Genomic DNA, 12,489 nt, shown 5'->3' with positions numbered 1-12,489 from the left:
CTTACTTAATTAAATTTCAAATTAAAAATTTATTTTGGATTATACTTAATTTTTAATTTAATCGCCAGATAATTTTACATCTAATAATAAAAAATTTTTTCTAAAACATTTTGATACACTTTCTCCTTTTTCTGCTTCTGGAGACATTGGTAAAAAGAGACCTCGTGATACCAGTGACTCACGAGACTCTAATTCCACTAATTCTTCTATCTCAAATGATTCCAATAGGCCTGTTGGCAAAAAAACTTCAATTCCTTCTGAATTAAAAATCGGTACTGGGCCTTCTGCTCCTCGTGGTACTGCATTGTGGGGATTGTCTATTGGTCTTTCTGCTCCCTCTGGCTCTAACGTGAGACCTTTGACTTCCTTCAATATTGGACAAGATGGTCGAAATGATGATAGGATTTTTTCTAATCAATTAAACCAAGACTCTTTCTGGTTTAATGACAAATTTGGTGATATTTCTAAGAGATATAGCTCATTCAGCTCTCCCCCCCCATTTGTTGTTCTTATGGAGAGTACCGTCTCAGGTCGTAATGTGGGAAAGTTGGATCCAGTCTGTGTTCTCAATTTATTGAACCCCTTTATAAACGGAGAAAAGTCAATTACAAGAAGCGGAATTAATCAATTGAAAATTACATGTGATAACTGGTTGAGTGCTAACAACCTTATTGATAAGAGAGAACTTTCTCTGGCAGGTTTCAGATGTTTTATACCAGATTCTTTTTTGGGAAAAAAGGGCTTCACTACCCTATTTCCTATAAATAGAACTATTCTAGAGATAGTCTCCTTCTTTGATAGTCCCACATTAAACAACATAATTTCTATTAAGAGAATCTTTAATGGTCAAACTCGGACTGACCGGGTGGAATTTACTTTTTGTACTAGGGCTGTCCCAAGCTGTATTTCTATGAGTGGCTATGATTTACAATTAATTCCGGTCATACCGAGACCAAGAAGATGCTTTAAATGCCAAAGATTTTGCCATACTCTCAATCAGTGTCGATCTACATTCCCTTCATGTGAATTTTGCGCAGGGAGACACCTTACAAAATTTTGTCCTAGAAAGAATGCGAGACCTTGCTGTAAGAACTGTAAAGTTCCTCATATTGCTTCATCAAGTGATTGCCCGATTTTCGGGTTCGAATTTGGTATTCTTAAACTTAGAACTACCCTTGGTTGTTCTAGAGATGAAGCGAGATTGATGATATCTTCGGAAAATCCTGACTTATTCAGTGAGGTTCTTCCGAGGGATGACGGCTCCCTTATTGACTCCTTTAGTAATAATATTGTTACACTTGTTGAGGGTGATCAAACTGAATCCAATAATAACCCGCTGCATCTTCAACACTGGTACGCGATTTTGTCGGACTAAATGTTGGAGTGAATCAGAACTTCAGGAGACCCTTATCCCTACTCGAGGTCGCTAAGTCTCTTGGTGATGATGCTCTGACGAACAAATTAACTGCTGTTGATGAACTGTCCAATTTGAGTCAGTCTAAGTGTGACCTTATAGATTCGATGCGAAAAAACCTGTCTTCTTAACTTTCTCGCATTTTTCTTTATGTTCGTTGATTGTTCTCTTAGCGTTTATTAAACTTGTTTAAATTTAATTTTTTTGGATCTCTAATGGTATATTTCCATTATTTTCTTTAAAGAGGAGAATGAGAAGGAAAATATTTATTATTTACACATTGTTTTATTGATCTATTTAATTTTGTTTTTTTTATTTTATTTATTTTATTTATTTTATTTATTTTATTTATTTTATTTATTTTATTTATTTTATTTATTTTATTTATTTATATATTCATTTAAGCAGGAAAAGGAGAAGAAATATATTTATTCAATCATCTATTTATTTACTTGCTGATTTATTTACCTGTTTATTGGTTTATTTTATTTATTTATTGATTTATTTTTTTATTATCATTATTATTATTATTTTTTTGTTTTTTCTTTTTTGCTTTTTTGTTCTAGATATTATTTTATTTTTCTTAAAATGAGTGTTTTAAGTCCATTAGTGGACTGAAGTGAACCTCTCTAAGTTATACCTTATAGATTTGATGCGTTGAAGTTTATCTTTATGATTTATTTTCGTTTCTCTTTCAAATTAAAATTTTAATTGTTCTCTGGACGCTTATTAAACTTGTTGAAATTTAATTTTCGTTGGAATTCTATTGGAGCTTCTCCATTGTTATTTGGTTTAAAAGGAAAGAGAAGAGAGATAACTTTTTTCTCTATTCTGCTTATTTATTCATTTGTTTAATTGTTTTCTTTATTTGTTTATTCTTATTGCTGTTGATAGTGTTTTCTTTTTTTTACTTTTTGTTAAAATGAGCGTCTTTAAGTATGGAACTTAGAATGCTCGTAGTGTAGTAAATAAAAAGGCTGAAATTGAATCAATCCTCAGCTTATATAATTTAGATGTTTTAGCCATCTCTGAAACTCGGCTTTCACCACGAGTTCAGGTAAGGCAGATTCCTGGTTATAATACTTATAGGAAAGATCGTAATGATCGACAAGCTGGTGGTGGCTCCTTATTGCTAATTAAAAATACATTATTAATTACACCATTACATATAAATAATAAAGTTTTATCGCAAATTGATGTTGTGGGTGTCTTGATTAGCACAGAGTTTGGTCCACTGCAATTTTTGTCAATTTACGCCTCACCTGGGGTACAGGTAACATCATCAGTTTGGTCTGATCTCATCCAGAGCTTGTAATTTAAATGAAAAAATAATTTTATGCGGAGATTTTAATGCTCATGCTTGGCTTTGGGGTGCGAATCACAATGATCGTCGTGGCTCCTGTTTAGCTGTAGCAGTTGAAGATTTTGATTTGATTCCTTTAAATGATTGTATTCCAACTTTTAAAAGATCAGATGGAGTCAGGAGTAATCTTGATCTGATATTTGTGTCATCTTCTCTTGTCCAGGTTTTATCGGTTGAGGTTACTACAGATTCCTTTACTTCAGATCATCTCCTTGTGATTGCTGAATCCGATATTACACCTAAACTTATTAAATCAACTACTAATAAAATTAATACCAAGAATGTAGACTGGTTTAAATTTTCGGTTAGCATTGATAACAACTCTGCAACTCTTTTAAATGATCTAGATGACGGTGCAGATGTTAGGGATGTTTATAATAAATTTGCTTTACAAGTTAAGGATGTATTATATGATTGTGGTGCTTATGCTCCATCAAGTTTGCCAGGCAAGAGAAAGGTCAAACCACTTTGGTGGGACTCTGAATGTGATGATGCTCTGGAAAGGAGAAGATCGGCTAGAAGGGATCTTTTAGCATGTCAGAATTGTGATCTCTTATTAAAGGCATTCAAGGCATTTTCCAGCGCATTTCAACCATTGCGGACAGGAATTTGTAGTGACCCTAGCTCCGATGTTTTTAAAAAACTTCAGGAAGGGTTGGTTCAGGAAAATATTCCTGTTATTAATCTACCTTTAATTCCTGATCCAATAGTTCCCAATGTATTGAATGAACCTTTCTCTTATTTAGAATTTCATTCTGCTATTTCTCAATGTAAGAAAAATTCCTCTCCTGGCCTTGACTCTATTTCAAATGAAATTCTTCAAAAATTGCCCACTTCTAGTAGGAGACTTTTACTTCGGCTTTTTAATGATTTTTTCACAAAATCTGAGTTTCCAGATACTTGGAAAAATGACAGGAATATATTTATTCCCAAACCTGGTGGAGTGGGTTTTAGACCAATTTCATTGACATCTAACATCTGTAAACTTTTTGAGAAGATGGTCCATAGAAGATTAAAACACTATGTTGAATCCGTCAATGATGATGACTTGATTCTGTACATCAGGACAAGTGACCCAACGTTAGGAATAAAAAGACTAGAGGAAGCGGTCAAATTAGTCTCTCAATGGTTGGTCGATTTGTGTTTGACAATTTCAATTCCTAAATCACAACTAATTGCATTTTCTAAAACAAATCAAGATTTGAATCAATTATATATTGAGTTGGATGAATGTAGAATTAATGTTGGTGGCCCAATGAAATATCTCGGAGTAATTCTAGATAGAAGATTATCATGGTTTCACCACATTAAAAATATTGCTGCTAAAGCCACAAGAGCAATTAGTATTATCAGGGCCTTATCTAAGGTTTCTTGGGGTGCCAATCCAACTACATTACTTAATGTTACCGTGGTTTTGTTAGGGCTCATTTGGAGTGGGGATGTCAAATATTTTCTTTAGCTGCTAAATCTAATTTAGCTATTTTAGACCGTATACAATTTTCTGCCTTAAGATCAGTACTTGGATGCATGCGATCTACTCCCACTTCAATTTTATTATCTGAATCTGATGAGCCTCCTTTACATCTCAGAAGAGCCATGCTTTGTAGAAGACACATAGTTAGAAATATTTCTTAAGAACTCCTCTTTTAAGGATTATGTGCACATCTTTACTGATGGCTCGCATAACCCAATTAGGAGTCTTTCTGGAGCAAGCTATCATGTTCCTTCTATGAACCTTGATTTCTCAGTCAAACTCAGTGGAGTCATGACTGCTGAATCTTGTGAATTATAAGGTATATTGTCTGCGTTGAAATTCATAAGATCTACTCAATTAAATAAGATAATTATAGTATCTGACTCGAGAACTTCACTGAGTGACATTGGGAATAGGTTTTCACTTCTTAAGCCGCATCCCATTATACTTAAAATAGTTAAAATTACACTGGAGTTGATTAGTGAGGGTCGTCTTATCCAATTTATGTGGGTCCCATCACATAAGGGTATTGTAGGCAATGAAAAAGCTGACAAATTGGCTGAAAAGTCCTACAATCTACATGTTGGCAATTTTGCAGGTGCTCCTATGAGAGACTTTTATTCATTGTTGAGATCCGATTTAATATCGTGGACAAATAAATTATGGCCCTATTTTGGTTCTAATATATCCCGTAATCCCTATTTTGAAAAAGTTAATATCGAATCTGTAAGACCTTGGTTTGGCGGCATTGATGTGCCAAGAGGATATATTAATTTAATTACAAGATTGAGATCTGGTCACATATGTACGGGAGAGCATTTCTCTAGAATGAATTGGACTCTTCCTCTGAATTGTCAGTGTGGCGAGGAGTTTAAAAGTCTCCGTCATTTATTAAGTTATTGTCCATTACTATCTCCTTCTAGGCCTGCATTTTTCTCTTATTTGTCCTCTAAAATTTTGAATTTTGATCCGGACAATTTTAATCTGGACAGTTTAATTTTTGAGCCAACTTTAAATTCCGTTATTGTAATTGGCAAATTCTTTAAGAATAGTGGTATAATTTTATAGTCTTCTCAAAGCTTCAATCTAAGTTTATTTATTGAGATATTATTGTGAATTTCCTTCAAATCCTTTTCCCTTAAGCAGCAATATGTAACTATTAAACGCCGCACATACATCTAACCTTTACTGAATTCGTATATTGGAATGGACAATAATCGCCTCACACGATATAGAGGCTAATGGTACAGTCACCTTATCTATACATAAAATCCTGGACTGGTTTAATACTTTGGATTACCTACACGGAGAGAAAAACCATGCGTTTTTAGTATGAAGAGGCATACGTTTAATGTATATAACTTTCTCATGCGAATACTGTATGACATTCATAGTTTCGCAGTAAGAAGTCCATACGCCAAACGTATGTAATACAAACATACTACGATTGTATGAGCTTCATACTCTCTCGGTATGATACTCATAGAACAGACTATTAAGCCACGCCCACTTTCAGTTTGCATATTTCTGAATCACCTGCCCGCTTTCAATTCTTTGCTCAGTTTTGATTTATTTAAATAATTTTTTATTATATTTCAAAGATGAAGTTAAGATGAATATGTTATGTATTGTTATTAATATTTATGAAATTATAAAAAATTATTAAAAAATGTAAAAGAATTATTTGATAAATAGATTCTTAAATTTATATTTGATATAATTTGTTTAATGTCAAAGAACAAAATAAATATTGAAGAAATGTTATTTAATTAAACAAAATTTTATTTAAATAAATAAACTTTTTTTAAATTTTTTAACCCGGCAAGCGTCAGATTAGTTGTAATCCACCCAGTCAAACTTTAGTTTTTCCGTAATTTTATATTTTTATTTTTTTTAATTTTTAATTTAAAAAATAATTTATAATTTTTTAATAATTTTTAATTTTAAAATTTTTTTTTATTATTTCTGTGTCTTAATCTTTTAATAATAATCTTAATCATTTAATAATTCTCTAATTTTGTTTAGAAGTAATTAAAAAAATCGGCATACTTTCGATATGCCAAAAACATTATTTTAATAAACTTTAGTCTTTTAGTGCGAAGCATTGAAAAAATTCCCATGATTTATATTTTTAATGAATGAATAATTGAAAATAATGAATGAAATGAAGAGAATAATAAAAAAATGAAAAATACAAAGTGTTAATTTTCAAAGCAAGGAAAAAATTTGTCTAATTTATTTTTTCTCAGTGGTAAATTGTTAATATTAATTCTTCTAAAACCATTGAAAAAACAGAAGCATAATCATGACTAACTTCAAGTGTAAACAGAATGGACAGAATCACGACGATTATTATTATTATTATATATAAATGTAAATAATACAAATAATATTTGTTATTGAATAATAGTTATAATAAATCAACTAACAATATACAAAAAATGTTTCTTACAATATAAAATACGTGTTAAAATTCAGTAGTAAGTGTAATGTGAAAGAAATAATTATTAATAAATTATTATTAAATTTTTTAATTAATTTTCATTGACAAAAATAAAAATTAATATTATTTATTGAATTCGATTTAATTATTTATTTCTATCAATTATATAAATTCACAAATAATATATTTTCACAAATTTATAATAATAATTATTATTATTATAACAATAATTTATAATAATAAATTATGCGGGGATCAGGAACAAATTCACAAGATACTCTCTCGATAGGAAATGAGCAAGCTGAAAGAAGGCGTGGCTTAATCGTCAGTTGTATAGCTTTCATACCGAGAGAGTATGAAGCTCATACAACTGGACTATGTACGGCATACAGTTAAACTATGCAATACTCTCATACTAGAAACGCATGAATTCTTACATTAAGCGTAGGAACGGTTCATACTATCCTAGTATGAACCACTTTCATACTAAAAACGCATGCTTTTTCTCTCCGTGTATAAATACTATCGTTAAAACCAGGGAGTAGTATAAGGAGACCGAACGCCATGCGCGGAAAGTGGCAGCACTTTTGGTGATCGTAATTCTCATGGGCACACTTCTGTCGATATCAGCGCTCTTAGTGTAGAAAAGTGGCACTATTTGTCGTCTGCTACTGTGATTATTCAGTGCACATGTTGTTTTTATTAGACAAACATATATAAATATATGAACTGTAATTTTCAATAAAAATATATAATTCCTCATTACGAACCTTATTTGGTTTAAAAAAAGAAATTTTTCTTCCTTCTTTTATCCAGGTAGATGAAATACAGGAATCCACTACGCACACAGAAGGCGTAAATGTAAAATGTTTAAATGTAAAATGTGATTAGTAAACAAACTTTTATCACATTACACTTCACAAAATATTTTATTTTAAGCGTGTTAAAATTTTATCACAATTCAGTCGTAATTTCTTTACTAAACGATAAACCGCACGCGATAAACAAACTAAAAAAGCAGAGGTTATATCATGCTTTCTTGTTTACAACGATAGTGTCAGCCTCTCCGAGTGAGGCGCTGCTATCGACAGAAGTGTGCCCATGCGAATTACGATCACCAAAAGTGCGGCCACTTTTGACGCGGATTCATAATGGCCGTTCGGTCTCCTTATACTACTCCCTGGTTAAAACAGTGTTCGTGAAAATTAACTTTATATCAAAATCTCAATTAATTAAACATTATTAGTGATATTCATTAACTTTTATTACTGGAAGTGACTTTTAGTACTGGCTATTTGTCTATACAAGAGGCCATTTAAACAAAACAAACAAACTTTCATCAATTTTATTCATACTTTAAACACAGAAAACGCTTGTTGACATATAATAAAATTAAAATGTGTGTTGATAATTAATTTTGTTATATATTTGATTCAATGCATTTATAGATTCTCTGAATTCGTGATAAAATATAAATTTTGAGGTTAGGGGTGTTTGTTTACTAACTTGAAATCTTTTACTGCTGCGGTAATTCCCACTTAAAATATATATTTTATATCTTTTTTAATAACATGCATACTGGATATTGTTTAATTATGTTAAAATGTAAAATGTGATTAGTAAACAAACTTTTCTAACCTCAATATTTATATGTATTTTATCACGAATTCAGAGAATCTATCAATGCAAATGAATCAAATATATAACAAAATTAATTATCAACACACATTTTAATTTTATTATATGTCAACAAGCGTTTTCCGTGTTTAAAGTATGAATAAAATTGATGAAAGTGGAAACAAATTTTCTTCCCTGTAAGAATAACATTGTGTCGTCTGTTTGTTGTCTCTCCAGGCCTCTGACGTCATATCTTGAACTCGAAATATCTCGATGAACTGACACAGCCTAATATGCACAAAAAATTTAGTTAATTTAGTTAGATATTTTTATTAATAGACAATAATTATAGGCAAAATATTTCCACGTGCAATTAGTTATTTATATAAAATTTGTGGATTTAATAAGTTAAGTGTAAAATTACTAATGATTTTATTAAAATTAGACAGTTTACTCAAATATGACATCCATTTTTCTAGTAATATTTTAGTAACATTTTTATCCATCACAAATTTATCCTTTACCCTGTATCCTAACGACTTTTATCCTCTATCTGTACAACTTTTTACCCACCTTTTTTTCTGTGATAGTGTAAACATAATTACTTTTAAGATACACATTTTTAACAGATAAAATTAAAATATTTTAATACCTTTCAAATTAAAATAAAAAAACGGAAGTGATACATCTTTAAGGTTTATGCATCATACTTAACTGACTTTCCTACTTCACTCAGAAAATTTTCATTTTGAAGAGCAGAATCATAAAATTCAACACAGTTCATATTTTTAAAGTTAAAAATTGTTTGAACGGTTCCTTTAATTGTCGAGATGTCTAATCGATTCCTGTCATTACTCCATTGAATATATTAATAAGAGAAAATACAGCCGAGGCACAGTCTTTATTTATTAAATACGTTAATGAAAATATGCACTTTTCAAATATTTCAAAAATAGGTACATGATTTTACTTGACTTTACTCGTTAGTACAAAATAATATTTTTAATTTTCAGACGTGGGAAGACACAACAAAATATGCGTTTGGTACTATATTTCAGGAATCACTGCAGAAATTTAGCAAAGGATCTCAATTTGTTTCTACTGAAAAGTTTTATTCATTACAGGACATAATTAATATTGGAGACAATTTTTTACAGATTATTGATAAAGTCCATGAAAAAGAATATAATATATATTGATAGTAAACTTAATCCATGTTACATCTTTAATTTGGGAACTGGAGTGTTCTCAAAAAATTGTCTCCTGTTTCTTACGAAACTAATAATAATAGTGATGAGTAATAATAATAGTCATATTCATTTCTTATTATATTATTTATATACATTTTTTAAAAATATTTATTAAAACTGATGAAATTAAAATATCGTGCCTTTGTCAGAATATTTAAGTAATTTATAACACAAAAAAATTGTTTAAGGAATGCAGACAAAGTTATGTATTTTTTATATAATAATTTTAAATTATCGAAAAATATGGACATACTTATATGTTAAGACTTTTATCTGTATATAAAATATAAATAATATTCACTTAATTTTTTATAACTAATTAACCACATCAGCAGCATGGGTTTTATGAGGAAGCAAAGTGTTAATGAAATTAATATAAAAATTCATGACTACACTGTAAAACGAGAGGTATTAAATTAATACCAACTTTAGGTACTAAATTGCCTTTTGGTTCTATTTTAATACCTAAAATCGGTACTATTTTAGTACCTTCTTTTTACAGTGTAAATAACGTAACCAAACCATTACTTATGTAAGTTTAAATCCATGTACGTGTCTCACAGATTGTGCTCCAATAAGGAATTATTAATTTTAAAATATTCTTCAAATGTTTTAAATCTACGTAAAATAAACAATTAGCAAAGTTAGTTGGGGGGAAAAAGTTGTAAAAGAAGTATAAAATAATTATACTGATGTATTTTTTAATTTCTATTTTTCAAAACATATGAGTACATTTAACATAATTATCACATATTTTCTAACATACAATGTTTCCAAAAAAAACTTGATTCAATAACTCTTTTCATACATAAAATTAATATTAATATTGTCGTTTTGGCAGAGTATTATACTTTATTATTTCTGGATTGTGGCCAATACTATACACAACTTCAGTTGACATTTGAATATTATATACAGCTTTTCAATGACAATTTTTTCATTTAATGTTAACTAATAAAAAATTTATTAGTGTTAAAAGTTTTCATCAAAAAATATCATTCCGTTTCGATAACTAAAACAAAATTTATATATAATTTTACTTCGGAGCGGAATGATTTTCAGAACCTCCGCTAGTTGATTTTGTTCCTCTTCTATCGACAGAATGGACCAAAAAAGGAACTTAATGATACATATGATTCGTATCGTTTTGAGTCCGAATTGAACTTGTGCTTATTGTAACGGATCATTTAAAATATTTAAAAAGAGGAATACTTTATTAAATTTCATTACTATGACATAAATGCGTTATTTTATAAGTTAAAGGTGATTACTAATTCGAGCTCTATTTGTTTCAAATCAAACTCCAAACATACTATCTTGAAAGTAGATTCCGTTTTAGGTCCGTTCTTTCGGTAGTAGGATCAACGAACATTAAGACGAATATTGAATTTCTGTTAGATAAAAAGTATAATACAAGAATATTTTTAACTAATATTTATTAAAATTACATTAAATTCACTAAAACCTGAGAATTAAAGCTACATGATTTTGAAGCTAATCGTTCCCACTCTCTTTTTGTATGCATAATAATACAAATACTTTTAAAAATAAGACATTTATATTTACATATTTATTATTCTATTGAGAAGGCGATTTGCATTGTTCACAGTTGTCCATTTTCTCATTGAATTCTTCTATTTGAAGTGTCATTTCAAAGAAATTATACTTTTCATGAATACTTCTTGTCGCCATTCGTAAAACGTGCTGAGGACTAGTACCAGGTTCTGAAACAATAAGATTTATTGTGAGTTTTACAATGATTATTACAGGTTTGACAGGAATCTGATGATTAACACTGGAACTAATCAAAAGTTACCGACAAGCCAATCTCCAGATTCCCAAATTTGACACGACACTTGTGACGTTTTTCCGCGAGTCGCTCGTAAAAATTTTATTTAACTTTTGTGATAATCCCGAGCATTTTTCCAAAATAATATAACAAATAGTGTTCTCCGGATATTTACCTTTTAATAATCAAAATTTAAGTACAATAAATTTTGGTCTTTTATTCTTAAAAATTTGTATAATTATTATTTGTTCCCTCCCTGGTAGATTATTTAAAACAAACTCTTAGCGAATTTGATCAGGTTTCAATCAAATTTGATTTGAAGCAAAATATAACAAATAATTAGTGCAGTACAATGAAAAAATAAATAAATAATAAATACAGCTGAATCAGTCATTATTTAGTTGATTTGTGGAAGAATTATGTTAAATTAAACTTTAATAAATAATTATTGTACACACCCTATTGAAAATTCCCACGTAAGATCCTACATGGGATTCCATATAGGTTCCTCCATAAAAACCTTTATGAAATTTCAAATCCACGTAGGAATCCACATGGGAAAGTGAAACACGAATTGGAGTATGATTTAATGTTATTTAAGACCAAAAAGAAAAAATCAGTAGACGCATTTTTAAGAAAATCGAGTTTTTATATGGAAAAATGTAGTAAAAAGTTCCAAAATCTTTGATAATTGAAATGAATATTACATTGAAATTATGTATACTTCATAACCTAACACGCACATAATTTAAAGGGTATTAAGTCTGACATGCCAAACGACCTACAACACCGAAGTGCTCTTGAAGATCCAAATAGACAAAAAAGTATATAGCGATTACTGGTCATATATATTGATCCTTATGGACTAATTCGCCGAAAAAGGATTATGTTCCGAGAATGTACCAAACATGTCCTAAAAATGTTCAACAAACTTCTTTGTAATATCCTTAACATGTCTTAAAAAATATACTGATGAGTTTTAAATTTTTTCTATTATTTTCAAAAATATCCATAAGGTTTCTTAAGTATATTTTTGTAACTCCTCTAGGCCAGACATAGAACTTGTTTAGGACGTCTTTATTTCATTCTTTTTGACATCTATAGGATGCCTTTTTGGGAACATTTTTGGATGTTCTAAG

General features: G+C 29.8%; 2 protein-coding genes across 4 annotated transcripts in view; one reads left to right on the top strand and one right to left on the bottom strand.

Moving 5' to 3' along the window:
* The window catches only part of LOC127279116 (protein PTHB1), a 55,399-nt gene extending 44,871 nt beyond the window's left edge, over positions 1 to 10,528 (top strand). The window contains exon 12 of the mRNA XM_051301259.1: positions 9,325 to 10,528. Within this exon, the coding sequence (XP_051157216.1) occupies positions 9,325 to 9,510 (186 nt within the window). The 3' untranslated portion in view covers positions 9,511 to 10,528. The remainder of the gene's footprint in view (positions 1 to 9,324) is intronic.
* The window catches only part of LOC127279122 (zinc transporter 2), an 85,816-nt gene continuing 83,572 nt past the window's right edge, over positions 10,246 to 12,489 (bottom strand). For all 3 annotated transcript variants that reach the window (XM_051301272.1, XM_051301274.1, XM_051301271.1), the window contains exon 8: positions 10,246 to 11,285. In XM_051301272.1, coding sequence (XP_051157229.1) covers positions 11,140 to 11,285 — 146 coding nt within the window. In that variant the 3' untranslated portion in view covers positions 10,246 to 11,139. The remainder of the gene's footprint in view (positions 11,286 to 12,489) is intronic.

This window comes from Leptopilina boulardi, unplaced genomic scaffold (genome assembly GCF_019393585.1).
Source record: "Leptopilina boulardi isolate dan_hultmark-lab unplaced genomic scaffold, ZJU_Lbou_2.1 LbouV2_214, whole genome shotgun sequence".
NCBI lineage: Eukaryota > Metazoa > Arthropoda > Insecta > Hymenoptera > Figitidae > Leptopilina > Leptopilina boulardi.
Note: the sequence above shows the minus strand (reverse complement) of the source record. Positions and strands in the feature narration are given on the sequence as shown.